The following is a 19,521-nucleotide window of genomic DNA, read 5'->3' as shown; positions in this document are numbered from 1 at the left end:
TTAAAGCCCTCCGTTTCTTCCTCGACCGCAGAACCAACCAATCCCCGTCTACTGATACTCTCCTCCGCCTAGCGCAGCTGGTCCTTACCCTTACAACTTTTTGTTTGACTCCTCCCATTTCCTCCAAATCCAAGGCGTAGCTATGGGCACGCGCATGGGCCCAAGCTATGCCTGCCTTTGTAGGGTACGTCGAACAATCTTTGTTTGAGGCGTACCGTGGCCCTATCCTAGAACTCTACCTCTGCTACATAGACGACTGCATTGGTGCTATCTCCTGCACCCATACACAACTCACTGACTTCATCCATTTCACCACTAACTTCCATCCGGCACTCAAATACATCTGGACCATTTCCGACATCTCCATACCATTTCTAGACCTCACTATCTCCATCGCAGGTCACAGACTACTGACCGACATCTACTATAAATCCACTGACTCCCATGGCTATCTGGACTACACTTCTTCCCACCCTGCTTCCTGTAAGGACTCCATCCCCTACTCCCAATTCCTCCGTCTACGCCGCATCTGCACCCAGGATGAGGTGTTCCACACCAGGGCATCGGAAATGTCCTCATTCTTTAGGGTACGTGGGTTCCCCTCTTCTACTATAGAAGAGGCTCTCACCTATCTTCTATACCCCGTAACTCTACTCCTGTCCCCATCCCCCCACTCGGAACAAGGGCAGAGTCCCCCTTGTCCTCACCTTCCACCCAACCAGCCGTCACATACAACAAATAATCCTCCGACATTTTCGTCACCTCCAACGGGATCCTACCACTTGCCACATCTTCCCATCTCCTCTCCTGTCTGCTTTCCGCAGAGACCGCTCCATCCGTAACTCCCTGGTCAATTTGCCCCTTCCCACCCAAACCACCCCCTCCCCAGGATCTTTCTCTTGCAACCGCAGGAAATGCTACACTTGTCGCTTTACCTTCCCCCTTGACTCCATTCAAGGACCCAAGCAGTCTTTCCAGGTGCGGCAGAGGTTCACCAGCACCTCATCCAACCTCATCTATTGCATCCGCTGCCCTAGGTGTCAGCTGCTCTACATCGGTGAGACCAAGCGTTGGCTTGGCGATCGTTTCGCCCAACACCTCCGCTCGGTTCGCAATAACTAACCTGATCTCCTGGTGCCTCAGCACTTGAACTCCCCCTCCCATTCCGAATCCGACCTTTCTGTCCTGGGCCTCCTCCATGGCCAGAGTGAGGCCCACTGTAAATTGGAGGAACAGTACCTCATATTTTGCTTGGGCAGTTTACACCCCAGCAGTTTGAACATTGACTTTTCCAATTTCAAGTAGTCCCTGCTTTCTCCTCCCCTTCCCAGTTCTCCCTCAGCCCACTGTCTCCGCATCTTCCTTTCTTCTCCCCCCCCCCCCCTCCCCCACCCTCACATCAGTCTGAAGAAGAGTCTCGACCCGAAACGTCGCCTATTTCCTTCGCTCCATAAATGCTGCCTCTCCCTCTGAGTTTCTCCAGCATTTTTGCCTATCACAAATATGGGATGTTTTTAAAAGTTTGCTAACGAGTCCAGGACATGCGTTCTTGTTAGAGTGAAGTGTAAGGCAGCTTGGGTGATAAGGGAAATTAAGGCTCTTAGAGTAAGAGTAAGAAGGAGGCATGGGGCATGTACAAGCAGCTGGGATCAAGTGTATTCCTGGAGGAGTTACGGGAACTAAGGAACAAGCTAAATAAGGAAATCAGAAGAGCAAAAAGGGGCCAAGAGATTGCTTGGGCAAATAGCATTAAGGATAACACCAAGAGGTTTTAAAAGTACACAAAGGTGAAAAAGGTAACCAGAGAGAAAATTATTCCCTCAAAAATCAAAGTGCTCAACTGTGTGGAGACACTGGAGATGGACAAGATCCTCAACGAGTATTTCTCCTCTAGCTTTACCTCGGGGAAAGACATGATGACTGGGGAACTAAGGACAGTCAATGGAAGTGACTATCTCTTGGGCCTGATCAAATATATCCAAGGACACCCAGGGAGTCTAACATCTGTGGGCTGAAAGTTACTCAAGAGTATTTTGAGGGAAAGGGTATACATGCATTTAAGTGGACAAGGGCTTTTTAGGGATGGTCAGCACTGATTTGTACATGGGAGGAAGTGTCTCACGGTGTCTCTGATTGAGTCTTTTGAAGATATGACCAAAAAGGTTGATGAAGGCAGAGCTGTAGACATTTTATATGTGGATTTTAGCAAGGCATTCAACAAGGTTCCTACTGGTAGGCTGCTCATGAAGGTTACATTGCATGGGATCCAAGGAGTGATAGCTGAATGGATTGAAAATTGGCTTCATGGAAGGAAGCAGATGGTGATGATGGAAGGTGGTTTATCATACTCGTAGCCAGTGACTATTTGTGTGTCTCAAGTTGGGAGGTCATGTTGCAGTTATATAAGATGTTGGTGAGGCCACATTTAGAGTAGAGTGTTCAGTTTTGATGCTATTGCTGTTTGTCATCTATATCAATGATTTAGATGAGAACACACATGGAATGATTAGCAAGTTTGCAGATGACAATAAAATGAATGGTTTTGTAGATAAAAAAGATGGTTATCAAAATTTGCAGCAGAACCTTGATCGGTTGCATAGGTGGTGTGAGGATTGGTTGATGTAATTTAATACAGAGAAATGTGAGGTGTTGCATTTTGAGAAGTCTACCATGGGTAGGACCTACACAGTGAATGGAAAGTCTCTGGCGAGTTTTGTAGAACAGTGAAATCTATGAGTGCAGGTACATAGTTCCAAGGCATCACAGGTGGATAGGGTGGTCAAAAGTATTTTGGCACATTGGGCTTCATCAGTCAAAGTAATAAGTATAGAAGTTGGAAGGTCATGTTGCAGTTATATAAGATTTTGGTGAGGCCATATTTAGCGTATAGTGTTCAGTTTTGGTCACCATGTTATAGGAAAGATATTGTCAAGCTGGAAAGGGTGCAGAGAATATTTCCCAGTATTTTGCCAGGACTCGAGGGTCGGAACTATAGGGAGCAGGCTAGGACTTTATTCCTTGGAGCACAGGAGGATGCGGGGTGATCTTATAGAAGTGAACAAAACCATGAGAGGAATACATCGGGTAAATGCACAAAGTCTTTTGCCCACAGTAGGGGAATCGGGAACCAGAGGACAGAGGTTTATAGTGAGGGGGGAATTATTTAATAGGAACCTGAAGGAGTGAATGAGGTATTCCATATGCAGGAAGGATAGACAGAAAGGAAGAGGAGAGTTGGCATTGCTGGTTAAAGAAGAGATTAATGCAATGGCATGGAGAGACATAAGCTTGGATGCTTGGAGTTGTATAATGCCCACCAAACAGCAGTAGGGAGGTTGGGGATAGCATCAAGCAGGAAATTAGAGATGCTATGTGCAAAGGTACAGCAGTTATCATGGGGGAATTTAATCTACATATAGCTTGGGCCAACCAAATTGGTTACAGTGCTGAGGAAGAGGATTCCCTGGAATGTATACGGGATGGTTTATTAAACTAATTTGTAGAGGAGCCGACTAGAGGACAAGCCATCCTAGACTGGGTATTGTGTAATGAGGAAGGATTAGTTAGCAACCTTGTTGTGCAAAGCCCCTTCGGCAACAGTGACCATAATTTTGTGGAATTCTGCTTTAGGATGGAGAGTGACATGGTTAATACAGAGACTAGGGTCCTGAACTTAAAGAACGGAGACTTTGAAGGTATGAGATGGGAATTGGCTCGGATAGACTGGCAAATTATACTTAAAGGGTTGAACAAGGGGTCACAGTTTAAGGATAAGGGGGAAATCTTTTAGGACCGAGGTGAGGAAAACATTTTTCACACAGAGAGTGGTGAATCTCTGGAATTCTCTGCCACAGAAGGTAGTTGAGGCCAGTTCGTTGGCTATATTTAAGAGGGAGTTAGATGTGGCCCTTGTGGCTAAAGGGATCAGGGGGTATGGAGAGAAGGCAGGTACAGGATACTGAGTTGGATGATCAGCTATGATCATATTGAATGGCGGTGCGGGCTCGAAGGGCCGAATGGCCTACTCCTGCACCTATTTTCTATGTTTCTATGATGGTGGAGATGCAATGGCAAAGATTTAAAGACCATGGATGAATGGATGAATTCCAAAAATTGTTCATCCCTGTCTGGCGAATAAATAAAACGGGGAAGGTGATTCAACCGTGGCTAACGAGGGAAATCAAGGATAGTGTTAAATCCAAGGAAGAGGCAAATAAATTGGCCAGAGAAAGCAACAAACCGGAGGACTGGGAGAAATTTAGAACTCACCAGAGGAGGTCAAAGGAGTTAATTAAGACCGGGGGGGGGGGGGGGAAATGAAAGGAAGCTTGCGGGACATATAAAAATTGACTGTAAAAGTTTCTTTAGATATGTAAAAAGAAAAAGATTAGTGAAGACACATATAGGTCCCTTACAATCAGAGACAGGTGAATTTATAATTGGAAACAAGGAAATGGCAGAATAGTTAAACAAGCACTTTGGTTCTATCTTCACTAAGGAAGATACAAACCATCTCCCAGAAATACTAGGGGACCGAGGATCTAGTGGGAGGGAGGAACTGAAAGGAATCCACATTAGTCAGGAAATGGTGTTACAGTAGGTACACTGTTGGGACTGAAGGCAGATACATTGGAGGGTAGCCAATGTAACTACACTTTTTAAGAAAGGAGGGAGAGAGAAAACGGGGAATTATAGACCAGTTAGCCTTACATTCGTAGTGGGGAAGATGCTTGAGTCGATTATTAAAGATGTTACAGCAGCACATTTGGAAAGCAGTGACAGGATCGTTCAAAGTCAGCTTGACTAATCTTCTGGAATTTTTTGAGGATGTAACAAGTAGAATAGATAAGGGAGAGCCAGAGGATGTGGACATTCAAAAAGCCTTTGACAAGCCTTTCCACACAAGAGATCAGTGTGCAAAATGAGAGGACATAGTATTGGGGGTAGAGTATTGACATGGATAGAGAACTGGTTGGCAGACAGAAAGCAAAGAGAAGGAATCCTCTTCAGAACGGGTCCTTTTCAGAATGGCAGGCAGTGACTAGTGGGGTGCCACAAGGCTTGGTGCTGAGACCCCAGTTATTTACCATATATATTAACAATTTAGACAAGGGAATTAAATGTGACATCTCCAAGTTTGCGAATGATACAAAGCTGGGTGGCAGTGTGAGTTGTGAGGAGGATGCTATGAGGCTGCAGGGTGACTTGGATAGGTTGGGTGAGTAGGCAGATGCATGGCAGATGCAGTATAATGTGGATAAATGTGTGGTTATCCTCTTTGGTGGAATGAACAGGAAGGCACATTATTATCAGAATGGTGTTAGAATAGGGGAAGGGGATGTGCAACGAGACCTGGTTGTGCTTGTACATCAGGCACTGAAAGTAAGCATGCAGGTACAGTAGGCGGTGAAGAAAGCTAATGGCATGTTGGCCTTCATTGCGAGAGGATTTGTGTTTAGGTGCAAGGAGGTCCATTGCAGTTGTACAGGGCTCTGGTGAGACCGCACTTGGAGTATTATGTGAAATGTTGGTCTCCTAATTTGAAGAAGAACATTATTGCTATTGTGGGAGTGCAGCATAGGTTCACCAGGTTAATTCTCGGGATGTCGGTCTGATAGATGATAAAACAATGTGTTGACTGGGCTTGTATTCACTGGAATTTAGAGGGATGAGAGGAGATCTTATAGAAACATAATAAAATTCTTAAAGGATTGAACATGCTAGATGCAGGAAAAATGTTCCCGATGTTGGGGGTGTCCAGAATCAGGGATCACCGTTTAAGAATAAGGGGTAGACCATTTAGGATTGACAATCGACAATAGGTGCAGGAGTAGGCCATTCGGCCCTTCAAGCCAGCACCGCCATTTACTGTGATCATGGCTGATCATCCACAATCAGTACCCCTTTCCTGCCTTCTCGCCATATCCCCTGATTCCGCTTTCAAGAGCTCTATCTAACTCTCACTTGAAAGTATCTAGAGAATTGGCCTCCACTGCCTTCTGAGGCAGAGAATTCCACAGATTCAGAACCCTCTGTGTGAAAAGGTTTTTCTTCATCTCCGTTCTAAATGGATTACTCCTTATTCTTAAAGTGTGGCCCCTGGTCTGGACTCCCCCAACAACGGGAACATGTTTCCTGCCTCTAGCGTGTCCAAACCCTTAATAATCTTATATGTTTCAATAAGAAACCCTCTCATCCTTCTGAATTCCAGAGTACACAAGCCTAGCCACTCCATTCTTTCAACATATGACAGTCCCGCCATCCCGGGAATTAACCTCGTGAACCTATGCTGCATTCCCTCAATAGCAAAAATGTCCTTCATCAAATTTGGAGGCCAAAACTGCACACAAAACTCCAGGTGTGGTCTCACTTGGGCCCTGTACAACTGCAGAAGGGCCTCTTTCCTCCTATACTCAACTCCTCTTGTTATGAGAAAAAGCTATTTTACCCAGAGAGTTGTGAATCTGTGGAATTCTCTGCCACAGAAGGCAGTGGAGGCCAATTCACTGGATGATTTCAAGAGTGAGTTGGATTTAGCTCTGTGCTAAAGGAATCAAGGGATATAGGGAAAAAGCAGGAACGGGGTACTGATTTTAAATGATCAGCCATGATCATATTGAATGGTGGTGCTGGCTCGAAGGGCCAAATGGCCTACTCCTGCACCTATTTTTCTATGTTTTTATGTTTCTATGAATGGAATCGACGTGGGAAGGTCTGGCCAAGGAGCCTGTGTCCATGCTGTATGACTGTGACTCTAAGTTCCTGCATGTTGGTTATTGTTGATTTCTGTTAGATAATAGATCAATTCTACAATAGTTTGATCCATGTTAGATTTCTTTAAAGTTGCAATGAGTGTGTAACAGTAAAACTATCATGACTTTAACTGTATAAAACAATTGCTTCAGAGGAGTGCATTCATAGGCATCCCCCTTGCCAGCAAGTCCAGAAGAAAGAGCAGAGGTGAGCAACTAGAAAATAGAAAAGGGGTAGAAATTCTTCTTAATATTTATTTCTATTTTTAATAATTTTTTCTGACTCAATATGCAAGATGGTCAAGGAATTATTCCCCAAACATGACCTCAGTGTGGATCAGCGAGTGAACAAGGGGTGGGAGTTTGTATGGAACAACCTTCCAGAGCTTTCCCTCCCCCTTACACCCCAGCGGTATGAACATTGATTTCTCTAACTTCAAATAGCCCTTGCTTCCCCTCCCCCTTCCCAGTTCTCCCACCTTTCTTACTGCCTCTGACTACATTCTGTCTCTGCATTCCCCTGACATCAGTCTGAAGAAGGGTCTCAACCTGAAATGTCACCCATTCCTTCTCTCCAGAGATGCTACCTGTCCCGCTGAATTACTCCAGCATTTTGTGTCAAGCTGCCAGAGAAGGTAGCTGAGGCTGGGACTATCCCAACATTTAAGAAACAGTTAGACAGGTACATGGTTAGGGCAGGTTTGGAGAGATATGGACCAAACCACAGGCAGGTGGGACTAGTGTAGCTGGGACATGTTAGCCGGTGTGGGCAAGTTGAGTCAAAGGGCTTGGTTCCACACTCTACCACTCTGTGACTAAGTGCCTGTGCATCACTGAGCCTTGGGGCATTAAAATATGCCACCAGCTGCAGTCATGACTCTAACCCCAGAGCATGGCAAGGACCGTTTCCCCAGTGACTATCAAGATCACATGGCTGTGGACATTCATGGATCTGGTTCCTTTCTGATCTGATCCAAAGATATTTGTAATATCTTAAAGTTAGTCCTTTACCAGAGCATAAAGGAGGCCAGTGACTTGTTCTGATTGAAATCCGAGTACATTTCATCTCATTATCTCTTGCCTGAAGGCAGCAGGAAGAGTGGGCAGACTTACAATAGTTAAGGGTTGCAAGGAGTGATGCAATATATGTTAGAACAGGTGTCAATGTTCATTGTGATTTACTGTCTTTTCCAATTAATGTAGTCACTCATGAAATTGGTTCCTTGCTGAGAGTGAATAGTGCAACTATGGATCACTGGACACTGAGATGAGTAGTAGTAAACAGTTGTAAAAACAGAAATACTCAGTTCTGATGAATGTTGTACTTATTTCTCGATTGACAATGCTGCCAAGTCTAACATGTGTTTCCAGCACTTTATATCTTTTTTCCAATTTTCAGCATTTGCCATTTTTGCTTAAGTGGTTATTCTTTTGACTGGATACTGCTAAATAGTTTCTTGGGATCAGAACTGCAACGACTGCTTAATTGTTACATGCTCATAAAAAGAGAGATGGGCATGGTAAAATGTACACATTTTCAAAGAACACAATACTTTACAGGATTCACAGTGAGCAGGATAATAATGGGTCACAAAAAGGAATAGGCTGAATTAATGGGCAACAAGGGACAAATTAAACTCAATAGACTGTAAAGTGATGCGATGCTGTCTGGCAGAAAGAACAAGGAGAACCAATATAGACCAAATAGCACAGTTTTGAAGGAAGAACACAGAAAGAACTGTGCAAGAACACAGGGGCGTGGGTATACATTTGCATGAACCTTGGAGAGTAGCAGTGCTTGTTGATTGTGAGGTTAGTAAATCATAAGGGATCCTGGGATGCATAAGAAGAGTTATAAATACAAAACGGGGAGCTTTTACAAAACATTTGGTCTGATGTAGACCGACAACTGAAGTATTGCATATAATTCTGGTCACTAACTTCAGCAGGGAGGAGAAGCTGAAGTTATTGCTATGCATGCCCCTTTGTAGGGCATGTCGACCAATCCCTGTTCCAGGCGTACACTGGTCCTATCTCCAAATTCTATCTCCATCACATTGACAACTGCATCAAGGCAACCTCCTGCACCCATGCAGAACTCACGGACATCATTAACTTCACTACCAATTTCCATCCTGCACACAAATTCACTTGAACCATCTCCGATATCTCCCTTCCGTTTCTTGATCCCACCATCTCCATCACTATCGGCTGACATCTATTATAAACCTACTGACTCCCACAGCTGTCTAGACTACACTTCTTCCCACCCTGCCTTTTGCAAAGAATCTATCCCCTACTCCCAATTCCTCCATTTACGGTGCATCCTCGTCCAAGATGAAGTGTTCTTTACTAGGACATCCAAGATGTCCTCATTCTTTAGGGTACCCGTAGGATACCTCTTCCATCATAGATGAGGTCCTCACATGGGTCTCCTCAGTATCCAACAGCTCTGCTCTTTCTCCCCCTCCCCCCAGTTGCAATTGGTAAAGAGTCCCCCCAGTCCTCACCTTTCACCCCATCAGCCGTCGCATGCAGCACATAATCCTCCAACATTTTCGCCACCTCCAATGGGATCCCACCACTAGCCACATTTTCCCATCACCCCTTTCCGCTTTCCACAAAGACTATTCCCTCCCCAACACCCTGGTTAGCTCATCCCTTCCCCCCTAACCACCCCTTTCCCAGGTACTTTCCCCTGCAACCGCAGAAGATGCAACACCTGTCCCTATACCTCCTCCCTCAAATCCATTCAAGGACCCCGACCATCCTTTCAGGCACTTGCCCTTCCTCCAACCTCATCTACTGTATCAGCTGTTCCAGGTGTGGACTGCTCTATATCAGCGAGAACAAGCGCAGGCTCGGCGATCGTTTCGCTGAACACCTCCGTTTAGGGTACGGGTAGAATACCTCTTCCATCATAGATGAGGTCCTCACACGGGTCTCCTCAGTATCCCTGTTTCTTTGTATGTCTTATGTGGGGGGTGGTGGCAGGGAATAGGGAGAAACCGTTTTTCAGTCACTTACCTGGATGGAGATGCGTCTTTTCTCCGTGTCGCAACTTCCCCCCCCTGCGGCCTACCAACTGAAATGGCGCAGCCTTTCCTACCGGGGACCAGCCAGAGATTCAGCAGCAGGCGCAGCGAGGAATTTCCATCGCGGAACGGGGCGATGCCTTGCCGATGATCGCCAGTGAAGGAGCTCCGGAGTGTTGGGCCTGCTGACTTTAACACCGTGAGGCTGGGATCTGCGGAGCTTCTAGCCGCGGGCGCGGTGCTGACGGCGCCGAGCGAGGTGATCCCTTGCCGATGATCGCCAGTGTTGAGCTCCGTCCAGCTTCGGAAGCTGCGGTTTCTGGTAGGAAGCGACCAATTCAGAAATTCCATGCCGCAGAGTGTGTTCCATCCGACGCCGGAGCTCCGATCATCCCGGCGAGAGGGCCTGTATATCGGGCCGTCCGTAGTAGCAACTGCGGAGGGTTCAAAGTCCCCGACCACGGGTGAACAAAGAGGAAGATGACTGAACTTTATTCCATCACAGTGTGAAACATTAATTCCGTTGTGGTAGATGTTTATGTTAAACTCTATTGTGTATTGTGTTCTCTTTTTTTAATATGGCTGTATGGTAACTCCAATTTTGCTGTACCAATCGGTGCATGTGACAATAAATGTGAACTTGAACTTGAACTTCAGTCCGCCTAGGAACAAAAATCAGCTAGGAGTCCTGTACCTCATCATTCTGCAGTGTCTCATATTGCACTAATACTTACCTGAGGAGGATGGATGGGATCAGGGTTCAATGCATTCGAGTCAGAGGGTGGTGAATCTGTTGAATTCGTTGCTACAGAAGGCTATGGAGGTCAAGTCAATGGATATTTTTTAAGGCAGAGATAGATAGATTTTTGATTATTACGGGTGTCAAGGGTTATGGGGAGAAGGCAGGAGAATGGGGTAAAGAGGGAAAGATAGATCAGCCATGATTGAATTTCAGAGTAGACCTGATGGGCCAAATGGGCTAATTCTGGTCCTATCACTTACGAACACTTAAAAACTTATGAAGTTGGCTTCTAGCGTTTATTGTGTAGGGTTACTCGTATTGAGAGTGAGTGAGCTCTGAGACTTGCTGAAGCATCATTGCTTTACAAATAGCTTGCATAGTACAGGTATCTAGCGATGTAGGGTGAGGTGGAGATGTGTTTAATTTGTTTATCCAGCTATAATTATTTCAAAATTGATCAATGGCAATAGCTTAATCTTTTTGAAAATATCAATATTTTAATCTCTGAGTAAGGAGCTGTATTTTCATAATAATATCAAATACATCTACAATATATTAAAAATCTTGGTTAACGGCTGAGCTGAAATTAATTTTAGTTATCATGTGTTCTGCAGAGGAGGCTAAGGCATTTGTAATAAGTACACATAGTCCTCCTAAATATATTAAAAATCAGAATGCTCTGATTTAATAAATACCCTCATGCCATTTTAGCTAAGTATATGGGCACGTCTCATCAAGGATGCACAGTGGGAAAATACCCAGAATGTCAAATGTCATTGCAAGGTTTTAATAACATTTTAAAACATTTTTACTGTACTATTGCAGATACCAAAATCATTTGGGATATCATTTTATTAACAATATATACGTTTTGAGCTCTGCAATGATTCCAAAAATATTAATTGTAAGCTTAAACTGGATAGTATAAAAATATGTATTTCCATCATTTTTGTTTGTTTAAAAAACATAAATTCTTTCTAGCTAGTCTGGCTAAGTTTAAATGTATGTTCAGACTGTTGATGTTTTCTTTAGGCACTAGTGGAGCTGTAAGAATTACGGTGCCAACTGAAATGATCCTGGGGACTGTTGGACAACCTCTGCTGCTCCCTGTAAACTACACTACTGGAATCAAAGATCAGAACACTCAGATAACCTGGACTTTCCAAAGCCAATCTTCAGGTTCCATGCTTCTGGTGACAGCCATAAACAACACATTGACTCCTGACATGGAGCACGGCCACAGGTTTTTCTTGTCTCCTCCCAGTGCCACACTGTTAATCAACCCAGTACAATTAATTGATGATGGTGAATATACCATAAAAGTGACTGTCTCTGGAGTGAAGATGGAATCAGCTAGTCGACAACTGACTGTTCAGGTCAACGGTGAGTAGCCTTTCAATTTGCCTTCATCCAGCATTCCTGAAGATGACAATATTCCATTCACACAGCAGCAATATAATCCCATTGTCTTGAAGTGCCATCTCCCAGGTCAGTGAATAAACGTAATGTTTTCTCTGGAATTAACAGTGCCCCAGAAGGAGCCCCAGTTTCTGAATATTCATTATTTAAATGCTTATTTCATCAGAGAGATTTGGTTTGAGGGTAACTTTCTTCAAAATAACATTTCATTCAAATTGGTACTGTGGATATTTTTGTAATGCACGTTTCACAGTCAGTAATGATTCTGACAGGAAATGCCATAGCACATTGTTCTTAAAAGCTACAGATGTTTTCAGAATGTTTATGTTTTTTACTTCAATCATTTTTACCTTCTGCAAGCATTATGAATATTTCTTACTAATTTTCTTTATATGACAAACATTATTTCCCCAGACAAGCCTAGCCAGAATTATTCTACAATAAACAACCAGCATTGTAATGAACAATCCAGACTTTGGGCTAATTAGGCAAGACACGTGTGCCACATTGCATGTGCTTCATACAACCAGGGCTGCAATTTATGTATCTGCTCCACAATCATTCTGCGGGATTTAATTTGCAAAGACAAAATCCCAATACTCCAGCAATGTGCATGCTTCATTTAAGTGGCTGTATTGTTTAAATATGTACAATCATCCCACAATCTCCAATGAGATCTTACACATAGAGGACAGTTCACCCTGTGAATGGGTCTATTCAGATGGTGCAGAATATTAAGTCAGATGAGTTCCATGGTGAGTTTGTAAATAGGATTTAAAATCGGGTCGATCTTTGAAGACAGAGAGTAGTGTTGGGAGTTTTATTTTCTGACTGTGACCAATGGTGTTCTCTAAGCATTACTACTGGGATCTCTATTACTTGTATTATATATTAATGATTTAGATGAAAATGCAGACCATCTCATTAGTAGGTTTGCCAATTACATAAAAATGGTGGAACTGTGGATAGCGAAGAAGGTTATCAAAAGTATATAGCAGGTTAACAAACAGTTGAAAATTTTGGAGGAGATATTGCAGATAATTTGGATAAGTGTCAGGTGATGCAAAAGTGAAATATACAGGAACAGCGGGACCTTTGGAACATTGATATACAGCAGGATCATGCTCCCTCTTTAACTCCAAGTCTGTAGCCCCCTGAAGGTGGCAGCACAACGGGATAGGGTGGTAAAGAGGTTTTAAGGCACGCTTACTTTAATCAGCCATGACATTGAGTAGAAAAATTGGGAAGTCATATTGCAGCTATATAACGTTTTTCTTTGGCTGTATTTTGAGCATTGTGTGCAGTTCAGATAGCCACACTATAAGCAAAGATATCAAGAGTCAAGAGAGTCAAGAGCATTATTTTGTCATTTACCAAACCAGAACAGTAAAATTCTTATTTGCAGTAGCATAACAGATATGTAAACACAGCACTCTGTGCTATGCTTTTGAAATGTGCAGAAGAGGTTCACTGGAATAGAGGGCATTATATCTGAGGAGAGATGGGACAAACTTGAATTGTTTTAGCTGGAATGTCGAAGGCTGAGGCTAACCTGATAGAAGTATATAAAATTATGAGAGGCATAGATAGGATACTCATTGTGGTATTAGTGTATTAATGTCACATGTACCGAGTTATAGTTTAAAACTTTGTATGTGTGCTATCCAGCCAAATCATAACACACACAAGTACAATCAAAGCATGCACAAGTACAACAAGTAGTGCAAAGAGAAAAATACCAGAGTGGAGAATATAATGTTACAGCGTTATATGTTACAACTGCAGAGAAAGTGGAGAAAAAATAAAATGGCAGACTGCAATGAAATAGGTTGGGAGACCGGGACTACGAGAGGACTGTTCAGTCTTCTGATATCAGTGGGGAAGAAGCTGTTTCTGAATCTGGTGATTTTAAGATTTTGTATCTTCGGCTCAACGAGATAGGAGGGAAGAGAGAATGATCAGAGTATAAATGATCCTTCAATATCTAGGCAGCTTTCCCAAGGCAGTGTGAAGTTGTTGTTAATGGTGGGCTGGCTGGTATGTGTGATAGACAGGGCTACATCCTCAACTCTCTGCAATTTCTTGTGGTCTTGAGCAGATCAGTTTCCAAACCAAGTTGTAATGCATCTCTATGGAATGCTCTTTATGGTGCATCTGAAGAAGTTGGGAATAGATGTTGGAGACATGCCAAATTCTCTTAGTCTTCTGAGGAAGTATAGGTGTTGGTGTGCTTTCTTGGCCATACCTTCCTGTTGGCGATATTTATGCTTAAGACCATCGACCATCTCCAATTCAGCAGTATTGAGGCTGATTGGAGCACATCCTGAAGTCAACAACTAACTCTTGACACGGAGGTAGGGACTGTTGTCTTGACACCATGTTGCTAAGTTGTCTATCTTCTTCCTGTACCCTGTCTTATTGTTGTAATGGCAATTTCAAATCTTTCCAATGTCCAACTTTCCGTTGCCATTACTACACAGGCAGGTAGGTGTGAACTTACACATACGATAAAAAATGGATCCTCCAGTCATTATTTTCAGTTTAATTGATTCTTTATTGAAGTAGTTGTACAAACAAAGAGATGATTCATACCAGGTATTCCATTTTCTCAGACAAGCTGTAACTTCCCATTCTCTCTCATCTGGTAAGAACTGTGCACTCTCTCTCGCTTGCCTGGTCTGATCTGGTCACTCCCTGTGACTATGCTATATGTAACATCCTACAAAGCATCAAGAGCCTGCCCCCAAGTGTTCAAAATAATTCTGCAAGAAATATCTAGACAAAATAATAATATATACCAACAGTAACTAGACTAAACCTAATTGGCTCCTACAATTGTTAGAGGTCCAGCCCATTGCAGTGTAGTCATCTGCAAACTTGTAAATGGATTTAGAGCAGTAATTGACCGCATAATCCTGAGTGTTGAGGGAGTACAGTAAAGGGCTGAGAATGTGCCCATGTGGGGCACCTGTTTAGAGAATTATCCTGAAGGATGTTTTGTCGCCTATCCTCACTGATTGTGGTCAGGAAGTTGAGGATCCAGTGGAAGAGGAGGGGTACTAATTCCTAGGTCCAGGAGTTGCTGATGAGTTTGGTCGGGTTATGGAGTTAGAGAGGGAGCTATAGTAAATAAATAGGAGTCTGACATAGGCGTCTGTGTTATCCTGATGTTCCAGGGATGAGTGTAGGGCCATAACATCTGCAATGGACATGTTGCAAAGGTAGGCGAACGGCAGTAAATCAAGTCTATCTAGGTGACTAGAGTTAATGCATGCCATCACCAGCCACTTGAAGCACTTCATCATGGTGGATGTCAGAGCCACTGGACAGGTCACAAAGGCAGGCTACCTTGCATTTCTTTGGGACTGGGATGGAAATGGTCTTCTTTAACAGATGGGAATCTCAGAATAGAGTAGGAGGTCCATTAATGGTGTCCTTAAATACTCTGCTAACTGGTCCACACAAGACATGGTTGAGGATTCCATCCAGGCCATTTGTTTCCCACTGATTCACTCTCAGCAAAGTCGATCCGACATCTGTAGCATTGTCCATGGATACAGGTATACTCAAAGCTGTTGGGGTAGATTATGTTATTCTGTTCAGAGTGAGCATAGAATGCATTGATTTTATGTTGTCAGCAAAAATGCCCAACTTCAATTTGCCCATTACATCCTGCAAGCCTTGACACAATTGACTCTAACTTGGTCTGGAATTCCCTTTTAGCATCCTTGATAGTTTAACAAAGGTTGTGCATGCATGTACAGCTCAGGATCATTTGACTTGAACGCTGCATACAAGGACTTCACCCAGGAATGGACCTCATGGTTCATCCATGGTTTTCCATTGGGAAACACTCGTGGTGTCGTCTTTGGCACACAGTTCATCACACTTTTATTTATGAAGTCTTTTGGCAATAGCGTGCTTATTTATGTTGGCTACAGCCCTTGAATATGGATCAGACCACTGACCCAAAGCAGTTGCTTAGAATCTCGCCTGTTCCTCACCCACTGTCGGACTCGCTCTACAAGATCCTCCCACTTAAGTTTCTGCTTGCAAGTGAGGAGTAGAAGAACAGCCAGATGGTCCAATTTTCCAAAATGTGATTGAGGGTTGGAGTAGTAGGCATCCTTAATAGTTGTGCAGAAATGGCCATGGACCTGGGCCTGACATTTCGACAGACATAAGAACAGGCAGGGAATAGAGAATGTGGACCAAGTGGAAGCATTTGGGATTTTCGATTGGCACCATGGTCAGTACAGACATGGCAAGCTGAAGAGTCTGTTGCTGCACTGTACTGTGTTCTCATTCTGGATTCTGGCTGGTTCAGATAAAGCTACCCAAATCCTCTTGAAGCATAAGACTTTGACTTTGAGTGGCCATGTTGTTCTTCTGACTGAAGAATCTTGGTCAAGGGTGTCTAGTCTCATGCAAAGTGTTAGGATTGAGGTGGAAGGTTTCCTGTGAATCTCCATGGGAGAAGGTTTGAATGCTTAATCATTGAGTGTATTCAAGGCTGAAATTTGTCAGGGGATATGGGAGAAGGCAGGAGAATGAGGTTAGGAGGGAGAGATAGATCAACCATGATCGAATGGCGGAGTAGACTTGATAGGCCAAATGACCTAATTCTGCTCCTGTCACCTATGACCATATGACCTTATGAAATCAATAGAATTTTGTACTAATATATTGTGAGATCAGGGAGGAAACTAGACAATTTGAAAATCAGCCACAAAACTGAATTATAGGGCAGGATTGTGAGGGCTGTTTCACCTCTGTTCATTATTTCTTCCTGTTCTAAGAAACCTGGAATGGGAATTGCAAATAAAAGTATTTCTATTTTATTCTAAACATGAGATTTTTTTTTCTTGGATAATTCATCCTTTTTCAATTTGTTTTCACCAATATTAATAATTGTAATAAATTCTCTTACTGCTGATTGAAATGTTCATCTGGCAAGTGAGTGTTGGTATTCATTTGGGGATTGCAACAATTTGAATAATTTGTTGTAAAAAAACAATTCCTGGGGTGTATAAAAATGTGAGTGCACTGCTAGCTGAGTCAGTTTGGCTGAACCCAGCACTTGTATCCCATCAGTATTTGCTCGCTCCACACATTCCCAATAGTCCCGCCTTTGCCTCTTCCATTTCACAAGAAGGTTGAAACATTCCAGCTGATTGTTCTTCGACAGCATCTCAGGTAGTGAGGTTGAAAACTACTTCCCATCTATTTTCTGTTCAAAGCTGGCAAATCCACCAGCTCAAAATTAATGTTGTGCAGTTCTCATTAAATTAGTAAGTGCTTTGAAGGGCATTCACGGTATAGACGTTGGGAGATTCCTTGTCAGAGGCTACAGAAGCTACAACATTCCATATGGGGAGAAGGCAGGAACGGGGTACTGATTGGGGATGATCAGCCATGATCACATTGAATGGCGGTGCTGGCTCGAAGGGCCGAATGGCCTACTCCTTCACCTATTGTCTATTGTCTATTGATAGGCTTGCAAAAAATGTGAGGCACCCGAAAGCTGTTTATTTTTTAAATTATAAGAAATTGATATCATTGATGTTCAAAGGGTCCTGTTTGTCCTTGTAATTGTCACTGAGAATCAAAAACTAAGAGAGTATGGGCTAACTGGTTTACATTTTCCCCTTTTCTCTCCACCATATTCCTTAAGTAGCAGGGTCATAGTTTTTACTCTGTGCAAACTCTTCTGCACTATAGAATTGTATGAAATGACTACAAGTACAGCCACTGTCTCCCTAACCATTAACTTCAAAAATATATATTCAAAGCATCTCTATATTACTTCAAAAATTCTGCAAGTGTAGCAGAATGTTATATACTGAAGCATTTTAAAAAACATGATCATTTCATTATTTGACTAATTTGCAATCCAAGCAATGATCCGGTCGGACAAACTGTGGGACAAATGTGCTGGAAAAACTCAGCTGGTCAGGTAGTATCGCTGGTGAACATGGATAGGTGACGTTTCGGGTCGAGACACTTCTTCAGTCTGAACCAGTCCAATTGAAGCCAACATTAAGGAGGTGGATTTCACATAAAAGGTTGCCATTAATGAATTCTGATGTCTCAGGAAACCAATTCCAACTGTTAACTGTTTCAATAAGAGCTGTTTAAAAAATGAAACAAGATATGCCAGGCATGGCCGTAAAATACTAATTATGGACAGACAAGGGCCAGATATTTTGCTTCTCTACCATTTTCCCAATATTGCACATTCATGATGGGCTATGTATAAGTGTTTCTAAAAGCATTTCATTTTAAGAAACTGAAATTCTTGTTTCTGGTGAGATTCCTGTTTCTCTTCACAACTGCTGAACCATTCACAAGATGACAGAATGGTATTTTCTTAGCCTTGCCCTTTCCTAATCATTGGTTAGTATTATGAATGTAATAATAAAAGCAAGTGGCCAAATGTAACAACCTCCTAAATCAATAAACTGGTGTATATGTTGACATTTTTGGTAATTGCGTTGAAGAGTGCCTAATTTTCACTTGAAAAGGATGAATGCAAATGGGAAAAAGCCTTGATATGTCAACAATGCTCTGTGCCCAGGGTGTGATGGTATAGAGTCATAGACTCATGCAACACAGAAACAGGCCCTCCGGTTCAACTCATCCGTGCCGACCAAGATGCCTCATCTAAGCTCGTCCTGTTTGGCCCATCTATACTATTACTAAAACTCTCATCTTGACCACTTCCTGTCTGCGTTGTAATTAAACTTGCGCAAAAACGATCCCCATAGCGCTACGATTTTTCGCCACCTTACTCACCATTCACCTCTGCTGCAAGTCAAATAGGTTTTGTTCGTTGAAATAGTACAAAAGCTATGAAGGTTCCCACACCACCCCTCCCACACAGCACCTTCCCCCACAGCCCCCCTCCCCCACACCCCCCCCCCCCACCACCCCCACCCCCTCCTCCCCTACACCCCCTCCCCCACAACCCCTCCCCCACACACACCCTCCCCCACACACACCCTCCCCCACACACACTCCTGCCCCCCCCACCCCCCCTCCCCCACCCCCTCTCCCCCACACCTCCCCTCCCGCACACCTCCCCTCTCCTACACCCCCTCCCCGGAGTGGTGGGACATTGCTTTGGGGGAACGGGTTGCGTTGGGGGAACAGGTGAGTGGTGGAATATTGCGTTAGGGGAATGGGTTGCTTTGGAGGGGGCACCTGGCCTCCTGTGTGACTGCGACCCAATGGGTCCCATTTAGTCTAGTATCCCTCTAAATCTTTCCTATCCATGTACTCTACCTGTCCTAGTGTCTTTTAAATGCTTGAAAGTTGTATCTTAATTGTTTCATCTCAAGGATGATGTGAAATACACTGAACGTAAAACACTCAGTAATTTCACTGACAGTAATATTTACCTGGCATTTGATGGTGTTCTGAAACTGATCTTCCGTCGCACAGATCTGCTGATGGAGAACCGATTCACAATATCTATGTTATAACTAGTTCAAACTATGCATTAAAATATATGAGTAGACATTAGTTTACAGTTGTTGTTGCTTATATTATTCATGTTATCAAATGTGACACT

At 43.3% G+C, this 19,521-nt stretch overlaps 1 protein-coding gene across 1 annotated transcript in view; it reads left to right on the top strand.

Moving 5' to 3' along the window:
* The window catches only part of hepacam2 (HEPACAM family member 2), a 95,293-nt gene that overhangs the window by 13,914 nt on the left and 61,858 nt on the right, over positions 1 to 19,521 (top strand). The window contains exon 2 of the mRNA XM_033042771.1: positions 11,562 to 11,912. Within this exon, the coding sequence (XP_032898662.1) occupies positions 11,562 to 11,912 (351 nt within the window). The remainder of the gene's footprint in view (positions 1 to 11,561; positions 11,913 to 19,521) is intronic.

The sequence above is a fragment of the Amblyraja radiata genome, chromosome 2 (assembly GCF_010909765.2).
Source record: "Amblyraja radiata isolate CabotCenter1 chromosome 2, sAmbRad1.1.pri, whole genome shotgun sequence".
Classification (NCBI taxonomy): Eukaryota; Metazoa; Chordata; class Chondrichthyes; order Rajiformes; family Rajidae; genus Amblyraja; species Amblyraja radiata.
The sequence above is the reverse complement of the archived record's forward strand: the minus strand, read 5'-3'. Positions and strand labels throughout refer to the sequence as shown.